Source organism: Rhinolophus sinicus, chromosome 15 (genome assembly GCF_057876585.1).
Source record: "Rhinolophus sinicus isolate RSI-liver-muscle chromosome 15, RSI-T2T, whole genome shotgun sequence".
Lineage (NCBI taxonomy): Eukaryota > Metazoa > Chordata > Mammalia > Chiroptera > Rhinolophidae > Rhinolophus > Rhinolophus sinicus.
In genome coordinates this window covers 30,216,481-30,237,317 of record NC_142515.1, presented here as the reverse complement: position 1 = coordinate 30,237,317, position 20,837 = coordinate 30,216,481, and the positions used below count along the sequence as shown (strand labels likewise).

The following is a 20,837-nucleotide window of genomic DNA, read 5'->3' as shown; positions in this document are numbered from 1 at the left end:
TTAGAGAGAACAAATAGAAAACAAAAGTAAAATGACAGACTTAAGCCCTAATATATCAATAATTACATATAAATGGTCTAAAAAGATAAGCAGGACAAATCCCCAAAACCATAAGATCTCCATGGTGTTTGCTTCTGGGCAGGTGTAAGCAGAAGGAAGCATCCAGGCTGTTTGATGGACCTGAGAACAAGAGAGCTTCAAAATAAGCAACAGGTACCCACTGGAGAGCTCAGGAAGCCAGTCTGAGAACAAAGGCTGAAAATGGGAGGGGTTTTACCAAGAGCAGGTAAATGCAGAGGGCCTGTGTTAAGATCAGAAGGGAGAAGGTACCTCCTGTGAATTCTCAAAACTGACTAAGTAGGGTGCCCTTCCAAGGCCATGGCCCCGTAAATTTGATTAATTTGAGCAGCACTGGGACAGTAGAAATTAAGGAAAGAAGATACCTGAATAAAAGTGAAGGAGGGAAACGGCCTGGAAATCGCAGAAAGCAAGCTGCCATAGCTACACCTTCTAAACTTTCAAATAATATTGGGAATAGAAAAGGAAAAAAATCAAAGTCTTTAATTTTTAGTTACAAAATTTTATTGTAATAAAGAATAAGAAACAATAAAATCCACTTGAACAATGAGAGCACATCAGAAACACATACCAAAAAAATAGATAAAATCTTATTTCAAGATGAGCTAAAAATTCGTTAAGAAAATGATGTGACACTTAAAAACAGAATTGTAAAACTGAGAAATGCGGTGACAAAGAATTAGAAATATTTAAAAATTTTTTAAATTAGTAGGAACACAAAAGTAAGCATAACACATCATGCCTTAAGAAAACTAGAAGACGAGAAGGAGGAAATGTTTAAAAATTTAAAAGATAAAGAGGTAAAAAGAATTTGAGGAAATTAACTAAAATTGAAACAAGCAGTCTATCCACCATATGGGTAGTTGAAGCAAGGAGGAACTGGTAATACTCTATTCCTTGACTGGTTAGTGGTTTCAATAATATAATAATTCATTAAGCCGTACATTTGCTTTATGACCTTTTTGTGTATTCATTTTATTTTACAATTAAAAGGTTATAAAGTATAACAGGCAAATATTTGCAAAAAGAAAAATACATTAAAATTTTACACAAATTGATAGGAAATACTAAAACTCCAATAAAGAATTGCTGGGAATGCAAATAAATGATTTGCATCTATTCATAGAGCTAATAAACATTAAAAATGTTGAGTCTCACTGAAATATTCCCTGAAAGACAACTTTTGGGAGAAGAGCAGGGGAAAGAAACTATATTACATCTACAGGTAAATTTTAATGTCAGGTACAGCTTAATATCTACTGTGGGTGAAGTTGGAGGTGGGAGAACGAATCTCCCCTAAGTGCCCTTCAATATGGTAGGTTTTTCTGTTATTTGACCCCAACGTGAATGCAATACAAAATATTTCATTTGAGTTAGCCTGGCATTTTATAATTTGGAGAAATTCTATGATTAATTACATTGAATGCTTTTTTATACTTCACAGTGAGAGACCTACCACCAATTTGCCTTGATGTTAGACAGAAACAGCGTCTCTCTACTGATGCATTATCATCCGAAATGAAGGCCCCAGTTCTTCCAGACCCTGTGCTTCCTATCCAGCCCAAAACTATGAAAGACTTTCAGTAAGTTTCAGCTCACTACTATATGTAGACATACAGTCATCTGCATGTCAGTGCTTTCTATAATTTAATATTTTAGTGGGAGAAATTGAACTTGTGGATTATTACAAGATATTAGTCAAGAGTGAAGACACAAAGACTAGATGTCTCAAGTTGAAGGTGAAAACAAATGTATAAATAACCGGTAAGGAATAGATAATGTTGCAGCAGAAGAAACACTAAATGAGAGAATATGAGTCAAAACAGGCAAAGCAGGAGGTAAAGGTGGTGATAAAATAGAATGTTTCCTTTTTAAAAAATTTCATTTTATCTATGTGACACATGAACTCTAAAAGCTATGTCACTACTAACAAAGAATCCAAATGGATATTTGAAGGGCCAAAGGATAATGAGAAAGTAGAGACAATAGAAGGTAAACAAAATCTCTCAAGAAGTTTGAAATGAAGAAAGGAAAGAGTATTGAATATAAGGAGCATGTCAAGAATGAACTTTTTAAAAAGCAAGTAAATGAGAAAGTTGAAGCTGGATTAATATCTAATTCTAATTAAGAATTATAAATCCATAAACTATGTTAACATTAACTGGAACATATTTCTCTACTCAGCTTCAGTATTTCAAGTTGCATGTTTGGTGACATTTATTTGTAAAGAAGTAATGTGATTTTATCTGAATAGTATTTCCATTATTGTTAATCTATGTTTTCATTTTAGGGAAGATGTAGAAAAAGTTAACTCATCAGGGGATTGGAAAACAGTATATGATTTTTATCTAACAACATTTGATTCTTTCCCAGAACTAAATGCTGCATTTAAGGTAATATTACATAAAACACATTTTCCACTTTTAAACTTTCAAAAAAAGATACAAACTTGCCTCTTTTTCTACGCAGTATTGACTTAAGCAACTGTTTAAATATATATATATATTAATTTCTGAAATTACATGTATCAAATATTACTTAAGTGGTATCTTAAAGATTGTTTTTATTTTTACTAACTGTTAATGTTTGACTCCATTCTTTCAGTTTTAAAATAGAATGTTATTAAAATAATTTTAATACATTTATTTTCATTTTTAGCAATTTTGACCTAAAAGGTTGTGTGTTGTTGTTTTTTTTGTCATACTAAGAAAATATTAGAAATTATGAAGGAACAATTATTGTTCAAATATTACTAAGAACAGTCTTTAAAATGTTATATACACTTAATTATTTAATTGAATTTGCAGAAAGATGCCACCACCTCATTTAATACCATTGAAGACTCTGGGATTAATGCCAAATTTGTGAATGCTGTGTATGATGCCTTACTTAATACTGTAAGTATTATTTATGAATACATGCAGATAGTATAATTCTTTGTCTTGTCTCTATTTCAAAAGCAGCTACATACATATTGTAAAAATCACACAAATATTGTAAAAATCACTTTGTAATATAATTATATTAGAAACTACAAATTTACAGTAAATGTAATTGGAATTCTCAGAAATTAGATTGTTTCTATTTTTCTAATGAAATGAGAATTAAGCAGAAAATACATTTATGTCCAGTCCTTGTTTAGGAAGGTTTGCTAAAGTAAAATTATGCCTCACTTACCCAGCAAAAGGAGGTAAGTTATTTGATTGTATTGGCGTTGCACTGAATCTAACTTAAGCGTGTATCAGAATCACAAGGAAGGGCTTCTTAAAATACAGAGTTTCAGATTCAGCAGGTCTGGGGTAGAGCGCAAGAATTTGTGTTTTTAGCAAGTTCCCAGGATATGTTGATACTCCTGATCCAGGGACCACATTTTTAAGAATCCCACTGCTATAGATCAGTTCCTGAAGAATTGATGATCTTTCAATCCATGAGCATGGTATATCCCTCCAATTACTTAGATCTTCTTTAATTTCTCTTGGTAATGCTTTGTAGTTTTCTGGGTAAAGGTCTGACACATACCTTGTTACACTTATTTCTAGGTACTTGATTTTTTTTTTTTAATGCTATTGTAATTTCATTTTCTAATTGTTACTAGTATAGGGAAATACTTTCATATATTTATCTTTATTTACTTTTCTAAATTAATTAATTCTCATAGTACATCAGATTTATTTGGATTTTCTTTATAGACAATTATGTCATTTGTGAAAAAATGAGAGTTTATCTCTTTCCAATTCTTGTATGTGTATGTATGTATGGTTATAATTCTTTTTATACACTTGCCTTATTGCACTGACTAAAAGCTTCTTGTACAATTTTGAATAAAATAAGTAATAGCAGACATCTTTGCTTATTCCTAATCTCAGTACTTCACTATTAAATATATGAAAGGATACTTAATAGTATTTGTCACCAAAGAAATGAAGATAATATTATACATCCATTCAAAACTAGTAAAAAAAAAAAATGTTAAATACCTCACCAAGTATTGGCAATATTGTGGAGCAGTTAGAACTTTTATAGCCTGGTTAGGTAAGCATAAACTTGTACAACCACTTTGGAAAACTGCTTGGCATTATTACTAACACTATGCATATGCACATGGCTGTGACCCAGAAGTTCCACTCCTAGGACACTTCTCTGACTTCTTCTGACTTGAAATGGTGTTAATGTTTTATAGGCACTAAAACAGTAAAAATCTGTAACATATGGGAAGAACCCTCTAAAATATAATACAAACAAACCAAAACCTAACTATATTTTGAATACCATAGCCATACTTAAAAAAAACAAAACTAAGCCATGTAACTTTTGTACACAGTATTTTATGTCTTCAGTCTAAAGATTTTTAAAAATCTAAACACATCTTCAATTTTTCTTAGTTTTTGGTATTAAGACATCATAACGAACTCAGGGATTTTAATTGATAGATATGGATACGTGTGTGTGCGTGTGTGCGCGTGTCAGAGTGTGTGTGTGTGTGTGTGTGTGTGTGTGTGTGTGTGTGTTTATTTATTTCCTAACCCTGTTCACTGAAAGGGCCTGGAAGCAATAATACTCAGTAGCAATGAGCTCTTCAGCATAAATGGTTTCTTAATACGTTCCTCTCTAAAAGAAATCAGAGCTCCCTAGCAAAACGGCTAATTCCAGGAGTGAGATAGCTTAAAGTACAAGATGAACCTGGAACATCTAATTTTTCACCCTTAAAATGATATTAGCTGTGGGTTTTTTGTAGATGTTCTTTTTCAAGTTGAGGAAATTCACCTCTATTTCTGGTTTGCTGAGAGGTGTTTTTTTGTTCTTGTTTTTAATCATGAAGGAGTGTTAGATTTTGTCAAATGCTTCTATATCTGTTGATCAGATAAGATAAGATCATATGGCTTTTCTTCTTTAGCCTGTTGATGTGATGAATTGCATTAATTGTTTTTCAAATGTTGAGCCAGCTTTACATACCTGGAATAAATCCCACCTGGTCATGGCGTGTAATTCTTTTTATACATTGTTGGATTTGATTCGCTAATACTTTGTTGAGGATTTTTACATCTGTATTCAGGAGAGATATTGACCTGTAATTTCTTTTTCTTGTGATGTATCTTTGGTTTGGTATTAGGCAAATGCTGACTTCATAGACTGAAATAGGAAATATTCTCTCTGCTTCTATTTTTTGGAAAAAATTGTAAAGAATTGGTATCCTTCCTTTCTTAAATTTTCAGTAGAATTCACCAGTAAAGTCATCTGGGCCTAGTGCTTTATTTTTTGGAAGGTTATTAATTATTGATTGAATTTCTTTAATAGATATTGGCCTTTTCAAATTATCTATTTGTGTGAGTTTTGGGAGATTGTATCTCCTAAAGAATTAATACGTTTCATCTAGGTTTTCAAATTGTGGTAATAGAGTTGTTCATAATAGTTCTTTGTTATCCTTTTAATGTCCATGGGATCAGTAGTAGTTATCCCTCTTTCATTTCTGATATTAATAATTCGTGTCTTTTTCTTTCTTTGTTAGTCTGGCTAGAGGTTTATCAACTTTATTGACCTCTTACAAAAACCAGCATTTGTTTTCATTGATTTTCTCTATATAAGTTCACTGTTTTCAATTTTATTGATTTCTACTTTTATTATATGTTTTCTTCTGCTTACTTTGGATTTGATTTTCTGTTTTGTTTTAATTACCTAAGGTGAAAGCTTAAATTAATGATTTTAGATCTTTCTTTTTTTTGTAATATATTCATTCACTGCATTTCCCTTGAAGCACTGCTTTTGCTGTATCCCACAAATTTTTGAAAAGTTGTATTTTCATTTTCTTACGAAGCAAAATATAAGCTTACAATATGATCCAGATGTCATACTCCTAGTTAGCTACCCAAAAAAGTTTTAAAAACTTATGTCCACCCAAAAACCTGCACACAAATCTTGTCACAGCCTTATTCAAAACTGCCCCAAATTGGAACCAACCCGAATGTCCTTCAATAGGTAAATGGATAAACAGTATTTAAAAAGTACTAATTATTTTATGATTTTCTTTTGCCTACAGCCTCAAGACATTCAGAAGACAGTATTAAAGGGAATCATTAACAGCCTGTTACGAGAATGGAAAGGGTAATTGTAATTAATATGTAGCTAGTCGGTATAGATGGTTAATTTACACATCCCATACATCTTTTACATGTATATTATATACACACATATTTTATATATATATATATATATATATATATATATATATATATATATATGTATATGTATATATGTATGTATTTTACTCTCAGAATTGATTTTAGTTGTTATAATAAAAACATAGATCAAAAAGAAATGATAAACCATTTATAACAAAGCTTCTTAACTTGAGATTTGTGATTTATCAGGAAGATCCATATGTGGGCTTCAGAGGATCTCTGAATCCTTTAAAATTATACATAAAATTTGTTGTGTCCAAATATACATGTTGTACAAATATGGGATGGCTGAATTATATAAGTTATCCAGGATGAAATAATATGAATATTAAATTTAGCCTTGGACTTCTGGTAGCCAGAGCAAAATTTCTTTTTTTTTCTAATTTAAGGAAGTGTAAGGTTAGTTCCTGAAACATTTTTTTCTTGGAACTAAATTTTGAATCATATAAGGAATGATAGACAATGTAACTGATAATGTTTTGAGCTGTGAATAGGTAGAACATACAAAAATATACTTTTAAAAGTTTATCTTATTTAAATTGACTTTATTTAAACAGAATTATCATTTAAATAATAGCTTCTATTAAAGCCAAATGAATATCACTAAATTATAAATCAAATGTTTATATTAAGCCCAATTAAAAATATTATCAAAATAGAATTTTTCAATATAATGTTGAATATACCTTGTATATTTTAATAACATTGTTCTGATTTTCAAAGAAATTCATGGTTATTATAGAAAATTTAGAAAAACTAAAATAATATAAAAAAATTTAAAATGTTAACATTTTGCAGTTTTTGTCTAGTCATCTTTTTATTTTAATTTTTTAGTAATTTTTTATTTTTCAATTATAGTTGACATACCAGTCTCGATGTGGCTTCTTCTGTACATCCATAGTTATAGGACTTCTGTTCAGTTAGACTCAGGCAATTCTCATTGATGGTTGTTCTATAATTTCATTGTAATTTTGCTGTGTCTAGTCACCTTTTAAAAACAATTGAAATCATAATGTATAGTTTAATGTGATTTTTAATGTAAACAGTATTTTCCTAATTTATCACTCCAGTAAAAAATTGGCATTTTCTTTGCATTTTATATTTCTGGTTGAACACATAATGCTGCATTGAAAATGAGGAGAAAATTTTAGATTGTAAAGAGAAGTCTTAGGAGAATAAGGAAATCAAGGGATCAATGGATACAACTGGGATCTCTGTCCCCTCTAATAAGCAAACCCTGAAAGCTTTCTAACCTCTGCTCTTCAAAAGTCTGCCTGAGACAGATTAAAATGATAATTTGATGTGACTTATGTATCAAAGGAGCATGTGGTCTTTACACAAAACTCTTGTTTTATTTTGGATTTATTATACTAACAAGACATAGTTTATTGAATATCTATAATGGTCTAGGCACATTTCTATCAATTTTACATGTATTTCTCACTGAATCTATAACTACAATCCTATAAACTAGATAATATGATTATTTTTATTTTAAGAAAACTAATTTACAGAGAGTTTAAGTAAATTGCCCAAGTTAACCCAATAAATACCTGAGTCATGATTAGAACCCAGGCAGTGTAGCAAAAGAACCTGTGATCTTAACCACAATTTCTATACACAGAACTGTATATATAGTGCATAGGACAAAAAATTGGAAATTGTAATGGCACAGCTATAAAATGGAAAAAAGTAGGATTCTCCTATCACCAGGAATTTTAACAGTTATGAATTGCCTTGAGCATTTTAAAATATTTTCAAATATAATTTCTAAAACAAAATAGTAGTCCCATTAAGAAAATAGTCTGACAATTATGTAGATAATAGACAGAAATAATTTAGATTTGATTTAAGCCTAAATAAATCATTATTCAGTTGAGATAATTCTTCCACAAAGAAATATTACTGACTAATAAAAATTTTTTATATATACTTGTGTATACACATCTATTTCAAATTTTATTACATATGTCATATTTATATTTCAGATTATGTGGCTTTACATTTTGGACAATGATTTACAATTTCATATTTATTTTGTAACTATTTCAGAAAAGTAAATAATTATTTAGTCATTTCATTTTCTTAAAGGAAATACTTGAAGGTGAACCATTATTTCCACAACATTTAATTTTGAAAAACTTCAAAATGCAGAAAACTTAAAAATGAAAACTCATTCACCCTTCACCTGGATTCACCAATTGTTAACTTTTTACCACATTTGCTTTTGCTTTGTTATCCTCTGTGTGTGTAATCTTTTTAAGTAAATGGAAGACATACGACACTTCACCCCAATTATTTCAGCATGTATTTCCTAATAACATTTTTCTGCATGACCATAATACCATATCACACCAAACAAATTTAATAATCATTTAATAATACTCTCTAAAATGCAGTCCACATTTAAATTTCCCCATTTGTCTCAAAAGTGTTCTTTGATATCTGGGTTTGGTTTTTCAATCCAGGATCCAATCAAGGATCACAAATTGCCTCTGGTTATATAAATGAACCATTTTTAACTCAAGAAGTACTTCTGAGTATTTGTGAGTGTATTCGATAGATCTTGAGATGGCAAGAAACAAACACTCATCAACTTTGCAAATAACAAAAAGTTGGTCAAGTTTGATGATGTGAAAATCCAGATTAACATGGGGAAAAAAATTAGTTACTTTTCAGAGGTATTCAAAATATGATTCTTTTAATTAGAAATATACTAGATGTATTTAAAGTGTGATTTGATTTGCAGAATAGAACTATAAACACAAGCATATTTTCTTTTTTTATATTTTAAAATTTTTTTCTTATTAGTTTCAGGTGTACAAAGCAACATAATGATTAGACATTTACACCCTTCACAAAGTAATAACCCCCTCAGTCTACTGCCCATCTGACACCATACATAACTATTACAATGCCATTGACTATATTCCCTATGCTGTGCTTTACATCCATGACCATATATATGGTTATATACATATATATTTAATTATAGTTGATGATGAAAAACAAGGGCCTATAACCAAGACTACTCCACCCAGCAAGGCTATCATTTCAAATAGAAGGAGAGAGAAAGAGCTTCCCAGATAAGAAAAAAGCTAAAGGAATTCATTATCACCAAGCCAGTATTACAGGAAACATATTTTCTTTTTTCAATGCATAAATATTTTTGAGATATCAGTCATCCTATACTAAAAAACAGTATTCTAAAATTGTTCATTATTTTTCAGGCTCTGTACTGTTTCCAGAGTTAGTCACAATATTTTCCTCATAAAATGTTATAGCCTAGTTAACTCAATTTCTATGAACCAGCCTAGAGTAGGCACAGAGGAACCTAAATTCTCAGTACATTATAGATATGTTACTGTCTCAATAATAATACATGTTAACTTAAGCCTAGTTTCTGGTTTTTATCAACTGGATTTTCACAGCACCATTTATTGATCATTTTTTATTAGATACTGTAAGATTAAACATCTCTAATCAATTGTGCTTCTTTTTCAGTCCACGAACAAAAGATGATCTTAGAGCATATTTTATACTTTTACAGGTAAGAAAGCAAAAATGTAATTGAACTTGTCTAATTCAGATCTCAATCTATGCATGTATAAGTGACATTATATCAAATATTATTATTTTAAGCAATGTTGATACTTTTTAGAATATAGTTACTTGTAACTGGAGAATTAAAGCTATAACAAATAAACAATGGGAAGTTAAATTATATTCAGGATTAAAATTTTAATTACTTCTTGTCTTTCTGCTGTGGTATTCAGAAACAAACAAAATAGAAGCACTTCTTCCTCTTCCAATCATCCTTCTTTCTCGTAACTAGTGTATTAATGGGCTACAAAACTTTCTTTTATTTCCCAAGTAGTAGGTTTCCAACTTCTCTATGTATTTTCAATAAATGCTTGAGTTAGAATTCTAATGAAAAGTCACAGTGGTTTTTTATATTTGCCAAAGCAAAGATGATGAACTTTTTCTTCTCAAAAGATACCAATTCATGGATACAAAAAATAAGATCCAGACAAATGGAAAGCAAGTTTTAGTTTTTATTATTTTTTTAGAAAGAATTATGTTATTACCGTAGCTAGCATGTTGTATTTGTGTCACTTATTACAATTTACAAAAGGTGTTTATGTATATCATCTCATTTAAAGGTAAGGAAAAATTATACTAAATAAGTTACAGTGTTTAGTTTGTACTGTGTCCAATAAAGGAAATTTTCAGGGTAGAGAGAGAGAGGAAAGGGGAGAGAAGGAAAAAGGAAAGTGGGGGGTGGGGGGAAAGGGTAAAATAGACAAAAAGGTAGTTGAGAGATGTAAGGGGTGGAATAGAGAGGGCGGAGGAAAAAGATAAAACCAGAATAAAAAGAGGAAATACATATGTAGAGGTAATAAAAGCTAGAAAATGACAACATGAAAGTTAAATTTTTAAGTGAGTACTGTATATTAGTCAGCAATTGGTTCTGCTCACTCAGACCCAGATCTGTCTTAATTCCAAAGCCCATGATTTTTCCACTGTACCACAGCGGAAATCCAAGTCTCTATTAATTAAATAATTAAACAAATAGATTATTTTAAAGGATTTCACCTAGTATTTCATAACCTCAAATTTAGTTTCCTGAATGTACCGCTTAGCTCATTAAGCTTAGTTAGTGTCTTTCCTTTTACATGTTAACAAAATTTTAACACAATCATCTTTAATATCTTTTTCAGAATCCTCAATTTAATAACACATCTACGTATGTCATCTATGCTCACTTGCTACGACAGATAGCTACCTTAGTGGAAGCTGACCATCACTTCCTAGTTCACTGGTTTAAAAAGTAAATAATTCTGTGATATTAAGAACTTTTGTAAACTTACAGTTTTAAATTTAGAAATGATACTTATACTTCACAGTGCTTCAAAAGGCAGTTATAAGCATATACTTTAGTATTATATAGAGGATAATGAAAAGTCTGTCTTTAATGTAAGTAACCATTTTGCTTGTGCAAGCTATTGTTGAGATTTCTATCCACTGTTTTTGACTTTTATGCAGCACATTCCTATTATTGGTTTTTCATATATTTCAAAGATGGTGACTGGATTTGCTTAGACATTACTATTTTAATTTGTATCTTTTATTTCCTATTTGTATATCAATAAATTTCACCATTATTTACATGGTACCTTCTCCTTCCCTAAAAAGTCATTGTAAGGTTAGCCATCAATATCAATTTATAAAAGTACCATACTTTTTTCATAGAACTATACTCACATTAACAATTACTTTTCTCCGTGGTTGATAAAAGTGGAAGAGGCAAAATATTTTTTAAATTAATTTTAAACAGTCGATTATCATTGTTCACAGTAGTTATGATTCTATAAAATAACTGCAAACACTGAATTAATGAATACTAAACTATTGCTCTTACAGTTAACATTGGGTTAGGCTTGTGTGAGCTTTAGGTCACATTTCATCAGTCCATCAATACATAATCTTGCTTTATCTGTATTTCTATTTAAAGACATTTAGTAGAAATTGTTGTTTAGTATTGAATTTACTGCCAACAGCACTACTACAACTCACATCTGAACAAATTTTATCTAACATAAGTATATTCTCCATAAAGCATATGACATCCTTCTCGTACTTAGGAAGACTGAACAGAACTTTAGGGTACCATTTGGGTACCATTTTAAAACAGTAAAATCACTAACAAAAAGCACAAAATGTGAAAAACGTGACACTAAATAGATTGCGGAAAGGCCACTTGCTTCCAGTCTGAGAGCTAAAACAAGATGGCAGAGGACTGCCTTTTTCGACCTCAGTTGGGAATGTGCACATCAGGAAACTCAGACTTTTTGCCACTCTGCATGTCCACAAGGGACCATGAAAGCATTACAGTTATTGATTTGGGGATTACAGTTTAATTTTAGCAAATAGGCGAATTTGCAAACACCGAGTCTATGAATAATAGGATTGACTAAATGTTGAAAGCCTTAAAAATGAAATGGTTAATACTAACTTTATAGTAATGTTAATGTTTATTATTTAATTAAGAAACAATATTCCAGGTAAGATTTTCCATCTTTTCAAATATTTGGCAATTTAAGAAATAGAATTTGGGGGAATATTCTAAAATTTATGGATACAGAATGCACTTTGATATCTAACAAATATATTGCCAAAATAAAAAATTTGAATTTTGATTGGAATTATTTCAAAATCTTTACCAGATTATCCCAGAAGAGGTTCAAACAATTGGTAGAGAGATTGCTGCAATTTATTTCTTTACGCCTGTTTCCTGCAAAGCCTGAAGAATTTCCACCTATAACGAAGTGTTCCTGGTGGATCCCATCAGCATCTAAAGTGTTGGCTTTACTTAGTACGTTTTATTATTCTATCATCTTTTCTTTTGTTAACTATCAGAGACGTTTCCATAAGGATCTCAAAGTAGTATAGAGGCATTCTTACATTTTAAATCATTCCTTTAAAGTGAAGAGTTGTACTTTATTTTCTGTTTTGATAATGGAGTTCACACTTAGTTAATAAGCGTGAAAAAAACCGACTATGTTTCATTGGGCATTATTCTGTGTTATGGCTATCAACTGCATATGAGCTGCTAAGTAATGCTTCCTAAGAAAATAAGAACTTCCAGAACATACTGATGGGGGGATAGTATGAGTAGATGACCATTTGCACACTCCCTTTCCCATACTGTTATAATCCCTACCATAAGTATTTTTGAAAAAACAGTGTTGAATGCATTTTGACCCCAATTGTAAAACTACCTTTTTCATTTGGAGCTACAGTTGCTTAAAATAGCAATTTCTAGATAAAAGCTACTTGGTGGACATGCAAACGTTCTTACTATTATTAGAATGAATCATGCGCGTGTTGGAAAAGATCATCATGTTAGAATTTATCTTTACAGATACTGCAAACAGTTTGGTTCACCCTCCCCTTATTCCTTACACCGATTTCTATAATTCTACATTGGATCACATTGATCTAATGGAAGAATATCACACCTGGCAGAGCTTTGGAAACTCTCACAGGTAGGATCAGAAGCTCGTTTGATGACCCACCTAAATGAAGTGTAATTCAAAATAATGACTGGATTTTAAGTTTGTATAAATAAATTTAAATATACACATACCTTTACATGTAGACTTATAAATATAGTTTAGGTATTCAGGTTTGAAATACCATTATATTTCTTAAAGCTTTCTCTGTTACATTTTGAATTTATATACATGTTACTTTGGTTTGGGTTTGATTAATAGCGTCTTTTTAACAAGGGAAAGGTTTTATCTTAATAATGCAGTTTCTTAGTAGCTTTTTAGTCTACACGCTATTGTCCAGTACAGGGGTCAACAAACTTTTTCTGTAAAGTACTAGATGGTAAATATTTTTGGCTCTTTGGTCTATTGTAGCATAAAAACAGCCTTAGACAATATATAAATGAATCAGTGTACCTGTGTCCCAAAAAACTATTTACAAATACAGATGGTAGGCCATTTTTGTCCCATGTGCCATAGTTTGCCAGTGCCTGATCTAACACAGTGATCACACACGTGTGCATGTACACACATACATTCATTCTTTTTCTCCCTTATTCTGTAGAAAAAGGGTTGACCTTTACATTCAATATTAAAAAGAATGGAAGTCACAGAGAAAGGGCTTCATCACAAATTATTTACTACAATAGTATAATAGATTTTCAAAACCCCTGACCAAATTCTTTAATATATTGCACCTTGTATCCACATTTACAGTTTAAACCAGCAGTACTATCCCAAACATAATTTATTCCCAGACCATGAGATATCCTGGAGAGTGCCTTTATTCTAAAGCAGACTAAGTCTATGGTGTAGATATAAATAACCTCAAAATCCCAGATTAGCTAATAAATTGGTTTAAAAAGCCTGCCGTCCAGGGAATCCCCCCATTGTGTGAGAAGCTGGAATAGTGCAGAGAAAACATAACACTACAGTGTGTGAGAGAAAAAAGGGCTGCAGTTGGAGAGAAAATAAAACATTCTACCAACATATACTGGAAAACAAAAGAAAGACCTCTTCCTATCAACCTGTTGCAGAACCCACTCCTGTAGATGTCTAGGAAGAGAAATAATAAATCATTAATTGCCATGAATAACCAAGGCAACAAGACAGCTCAGAAAGAAAGTGAAAAGTCTCCAGAAAATGAAGTTAAAACATATGGAAATATGTGACTTAAATGACAGAGAAGTCAAGATTGCAGTTCTGAAAAAACTCAACGAGATGCAAGAAAATACAGAAAGGCAGTTGAATGAACTCAGAAACACAATCAAAGAACAACATGAGCATTTTACCAAAGAGATTGAAATTTTAAAAAAGAACCAAATAGAATTTCTGAAGATTTAAGAACTCAGTAGAAGAAATTAAGAATGAAATAGCCAGTTTAGGAAGTAAAGTTGACCAGATGGAGGAAAGAATCAGTGACATCGAAGATAGAAACCTGGAAATGACACAGATGGAAGAAGAAAGAGACTTGAGACTTAAAAGAATGAAAGAACTCTGCAAGAACTTTCTGACTCCATCAGAAAGAGCAATATAAGAATAATGGGCATACCAGAAGGAGAAGAAAGAGAGAAGGGAACAAAGAGTATATTCAAACAAATAGTTGATGAGAACTTTCCAAACTTGTGGAAAGAACTGGATCCTCTAATCCAAGCAGCAAATAGAACACCTAATTACCTCAACCCCAACAGGCCTTCTCCAAGGCACATTGTATTGAAGCTGTCGAAAATCAACGACAAAGAAAGAATCCTCAAGGCAGCCAGGGAAAAGAAGACGGTAACCTACAAAGGAAAGCCCATTAGATTATCATCAGATTTCTCAGCAGAAAATCTACAAGCTAGGAGGGAGTGGAACCAAATATTCAAACTATTGCAAGAGAGAAATTATGAGCCAAGAATAATATATCCAGCAAAAATATCCTTTAGATATGAAGGAGGAATAAAGACCTTTCCAGACATACAGAAGCTGAGGGAATTTTCTAATACACGACCTCCACTACAAAATACTAAAGGAGGCTATTTGGCCACCATCAACAGGGACAATTTGTGGCAACCAAAACATAAAAAGAGGGAGAGTAAAGGCCTGAGCCAGAATATGGGAATGGAGAAAGTAAGCATGCTGAAGAAAATGGAATACTCTAAAGATCAAACTTTCTTTTACATAAACTTAATGGTAACCACTCAAAAAAAAAAAAAAAATCCAGAAGTGAAATATATACTCTAATAAAAGAAGACACAGAGGGAAACATCATAGAATACCACCAAACAGAAATAATAGATAACAACAAAAAGGCAAAGAAACCATGGAGACACAATCTTAGCAGAAAACTAAAGATAGAATGATAGGAAATCCTCACATATCAATAATCACCCTAAATGTAAATGGACTGAACTCACCAATAAAAAGGCACAGAGTAGCAGATTGGATCAAAAAACTAAACCCAACCATATGCTGTCTCCAAGCGACACATCTCAGCTACAAGGACAAGCATAGACTCAAAGTGAAAGGGTGGAAATTGATACTCCAAGCAAATGATATCCAGAGAAAATCAGGTGTAGCCATACTGATACCAGATGAAACAGACTTCAGGGTGAAAAAGATAACAAGAGACAAAGATGGACATTTCATAATGGTAAAGGGGACTATATAACAAGAAGACATAACAGTCATCAATATTTATGCTCCCAATCAGGGAGCACCAAAATATACCAAGCAACTACTAACAGAACTAAAGGGAGAAATTGACCAAAACACAATTATACTAGGGGACTTAAATACAGCTATGGATAGATCATCCAAACAGAATATAAATAACGAAATAACAGCCCTAAATGACACATTAGATGAAATGGACATAATTGACATTCATAGAGCACTTCATCCTAAAACATCAGACCATACATTTTTTTCTAGTGTACATGGAACATTCTCAAGGATAGACCATATATTGGGACATAAAACTAATCTAAGCAAATTTAAGACGATTGAAATCATTCAAGCATATTCTCTGATCACAAGGCTTTGAAATTGGATATCAACTGCAAAAAGAAAGCAGGAGAAAAAACAAATACATGGAGATTAAACAACATACTTTTAAAGAACGACTGGGTCAAAGAAAAAATTAGAGAAGAGATCAAAAGATACACGGGAACAAATGACAATGAAAATACATCCTATCAAAATTTTTGGGATGCAGCAGAAGCAGTTTTAAGAGGGAAATTTATATCATTACAGGCCTATCTCAAGAAACAAGAAAAATCCCAAATAACCTCACGTTACACCTTAAAGAACTAGAAAAAGAAGAACAAATGAAACCTAAGGTCAGCAGAAGAAAGGAAATAATAAAAATCAGAGCAGAACTAAATGAAATAGAGAACAAAAAGACAATAGAAAAAATTAATCTGACAAAGAGCTGGTTTTTTGAAAAGATTAACAAAATTGACAAACCCTTGGCTAGGCTCACTAAGATAAAAAGAGAGAAGATACTAATAAAATCAGAAATGAAAAAGAGGAAGTTATCACGGATGCCACAGAAATACAAAGGATCATCCAAAAATACTATGAAGGACTATATGCCACCAAATTCAATAACCAAGAAGAAATGGACAAGTTCTTAGAAACATGTAGCCTTCTTAGGCTGAACCATGAAGAGCTGGAAAATCTAAACAGACCGATCACCAGTAAGGAAATTGAATCAGTCACCCAAAACCTTCCCAAAAGCAAAAGTCCAGGACCAGATGGCTTCACTAGTGAATTCTACCAAACCTTCAAGGAGGATCTAATGCCAATCCTGCTCAAACTCTCCCAAAAAATTGAAGAAGAGACAGTACTCCCTAACTCATTTTATGAGGTTAACATTACCCTGATACCAAAACCTGGCAAGGACAACACAAAAAAAGAGAACTACAGACCAATATCTCTGATGAATGCAGATGCAAAAACCCTAAACAAAATTCTGGCAAATCGAATGCAACAATGCATTAAAAACATTATTCATCGTGACCAAGTGGGGTTCATCCCAGGAGCACAAGGATGGTTCAACATACGCAAATCCATCAATGTGATACATCACGTAAACAAAATAAAGGACAAAAATCATATGATTATACCAATTGATGCAGAAAAAGCATTTGACAAGATACAACATCCATTTATGATTAAAACACTTAATAAAATAGGTATAGAAGGAAAATACCATAACATAATAAAGCCATATATGACAAACCCTCAGCTAATCTTATAATTAACGATGAAAAAACTGAAACCCTTTTCTCTACATTCAGGAACACGACAGGGCTGTCCCCTATCACCTCTGCTTTTCAACATAGTGTTGGAAGTCCTCGCCAGAGCAATCAGGCAAAAGAAAGAAATAAAAGGCATCCAGATTGGGAATGAAGAAGTTAAATTTTCACTCTTTGCAGATGACATGATGCTGTATATAGAAAACCCTAAAGACTCCACCAAAAAGCTATTAGAAACAATCAACGAATACAGTAATGTGGCTGGCTACAAAATCAATGTACAAAAGGCCATTGCATTCCTATATGCTAACAATGAAATCTCCGAAAAAGAAATAAAGAAAACAATTCCTTTTGCAATTGCAGCAAAAAGAATAAAATACCTAGGAATAAACTTAACCAAGGATGTGAAAGACCTATATGCTGAAAACTACAAGACATTTTTAAAATAAATTGAAGAAGACACAAAGAAATGGAAAAACATCCCGTGCTCATGGATTGGAAGAATCAACATAGTTAAAATGACCATATTACCCAAAGCAATACAGATTTAATGCAATCCCCACCAAATCCCAATGGCATTTTTTAAAGAAATAGAACAAAAAATCATCAGATTTGTTTGGAACCACAAAAGACCCCGAATAGCCAAAGCAATCTTAAGAAAAAAGAACAATGCTGGAGGTATCACACTCCCTGACTTTAGCTTGTACTACAGGGCAACAGTAATCAAAACAGCATGGTATTGGCAGAAAACCAGACACATAGACCAATGGAATAGAATTGAGAACCCAGAAATAAACCCCCATAAATATGGACAGATAATTTTTGACAAAGAAGCAAAAAACATACAGTGGAGAAAAGACAGCCTCTTCAATAATTGGTGCTGGGAGAATTGGAAAGCCACGTGCAAAAGAATGAAACTGGACTGCTGTCTGTCACCATGTACCCAAATTAATTCAAAATGGATCAAAGACTTAAGCATAAAACCTGAAACAATAAACTGTATAGAAGAAAACATAGGTACTAAACTTATGGACCTTGGGTTCAAAGAACATTTTATAAATTTGACTCCAAAGGCAAGGGAAGTAAAAGCTAAAATAAATGAATGGGACTACATCAAACTTAAAAGCTTCTGCTCATCTGCTCAGCAAAAGAAACCATCGACAAAATAAAGAGGCAACCAAGTGAATGGGAGAAGATTTTGGCAAACACTGCCTCCGATAAGGGGCTAATATCCAAAATATACAAGGAACTCATGCAATTCAACAACAAAACCAATGAACAACCCTGTTGAAAAATGGGCAGAGGACCTGAAGAGACATTTCTCCAAAGAGGACATACAAATGACAAAGAGACATATGAAAAAATGCTCAACATCAATAATCATCAGAGAAATGCAAATAAAAACCACAATGAGTTATCACCTCACCCCAGTTAGGATGGCTGTCATCAACAAGACAAATAGTAACAAGTGTTGGAGAGGCTGTGGAGAAAAAGGAACCCTCATACACTGTTGGTGGGAATGCAGACTGGTGCAGCCGCTACGGAAGGCAGTGTGGAGGTTACCCAAAAAATTACAAATAGAATTACCATATGACCCAGCAATCCCACTCCTAGGTATCTAGCCAAAAAATCTGAAAACATTTATCCATAAAGACACGTGTGCTCCAATGTTCATTGCAGCTTTATTTACGGTGGCCAAGACATGGAAACAACCAAAATGTCCTTCGATAGATGAATGGATAAAGAAGTTGTGGTATATATACACAATGGAATACTATTCGGCGGTAAGAAAAGATGATATAGGAACATTTGTGACAACATGGATGGATCTTGAGAGTGTAATGCTGAGCTAAATAAGTCAGACAGAAAAAGCAGAGAACCATATGATTTCACTGATATGTGGTATATAAACCAAAAACAACAAAAGAACAAGACAAACAAATGAGAAACAAAAACTCATAGACACAGACAATAGTTTAGTGGTTACCAGAGGGCAAGGGGGGCAGGGGTCGTAGATGAGGGTAAAGGGGATCAAATACATGGTAATGGAAGGAGAACTAACTCTGGATGGTGAACACACAATGGGATTTATAGATGATGTAATACAGAATTGTACACCTGAGGTCTATGTAATTTTACTAACAATTGTCACCCCAATAAACTTAAAAAAAAAAAAATATCCACATAAGAATGGGTTCTTATATTAATTTCTGTAGTTGAACTTTCTGCCCTAGTCCTCCATCAATACTTCTGCCTCCTGGTTCTGGTGTTGGCCATATTTTTCACTGGTGACTATACATAAACTGAAAGTATTTGTATAAACAATATAAGTGATTTGCACGCATTATAGAACATAAGCTATTTTGAAAATAAACACACTGCACATTTAGTAAAGATACGTACTTCACAGGGCTGTCGGGATTAAAAGAAATGATGCACATAAGATCGTTTTGTAAATGGTAAGACACAATATGAAAGTAATGGTTTCTGTTTTTGGAAGGGGTACCTTAGATTTCCTTAGTATAATTTTGCTAAAAGTTTTGTTTTTTCTGTTTTCACTTGTTGAGCAGGTTTTCCTTCTGTCAGTACCCATTCGTTATTTCTATAGCGGCAAAAAAAATCATTATTCAGAGAGACTCAGAACAACAGATGATAAACATCGCAAGGGTAAGCCAGTTATGTAAGCATATTTATGCTGACTATAATCAATATAGTAAATAATTTAATAAATAAATGTCTTGTGAATTGTTCTAGCATAATCAGGAAATGTTAAAAGTAAAATCATATTGTATTCCGCCCAAAAGTGCTTAAACTTGCTTATGATATGGGAAAATGATACCCCTCATCAGCTTCTCATTATGTTATATAGCAGGAAGCTTAAATGCCTTTCACGGGTACCAAGTACTGGGAACTTACTGGACACCGTTTTGTAGATACCATATTCCAGCTCCAGGGTAACTACTGTGTTTCCCCAAAAATAAGACCTAGTTGGACCATCAGCTCTAATGCGTCTTTTGGTGCAAAAATTAATATAAGACCGGGTATGATATGATATGATATGATATGATATGATATGATATGATGATATATTAGACTGGGTCTTATATTATAGTAAGACATATAGTAAATATATTAATTTTTGCTCCAAAAGACACATTAGAGCTGATTGTCCGGTTAGGTCTTATTTTCAGGGAAACACGGTAGCAGAGCATTGGTGAAAGAGTGAAGGCAAGGAGTTTTCTTAGGAGCAAACCATTCAAACCACTGAAATATTTTCTAGGTTTCATGAG

The 20,837-nt window shown here is 32.3% G+C and overlaps 1 protein-coding gene across 3 annotated transcripts in view; it reads left to right on the top strand.

The window, feature by feature from the left end:
* HECTD2 (HECT domain E3 ubiquitin protein ligase 2) overlaps positions 1-20,837 on the top strand; it is a 70,397-nt gene that overhangs the window by 29,539 nt on the left and 20,021 nt on the right. For all 3 annotated transcript variants that reach the window (XM_019739189.3, XM_088791957.1, XM_088791958.1), the window contains 9 exons: positions 1,523-1,661; positions 2,369-2,471; positions 2,886-2,975; positions 6,113-6,177; positions 9,759-9,804; positions 10,976-11,085; positions 12,482-12,630; positions 13,180-13,303; positions 20,118-20,214. In XM_019739189.3, the coding sequence (XP_019594748.2) occupies positions 1,523-1,661; positions 2,369-2,471; positions 2,886-2,975; positions 6,113-6,177; positions 9,759-9,804; positions 10,976-11,085; positions 12,482-12,630; positions 13,180-13,303; positions 20,118-20,214 (923 nt within the window). The remainder of the gene's footprint in view (positions 1-1,522; positions 1,662-2,368; positions 2,472-2,885; positions 2,976-6,112; positions 6,178-9,758; positions 9,805-10,975; positions 11,086-12,481; positions 12,631-13,179; positions 13,304-20,117; positions 20,215-20,837) is intronic.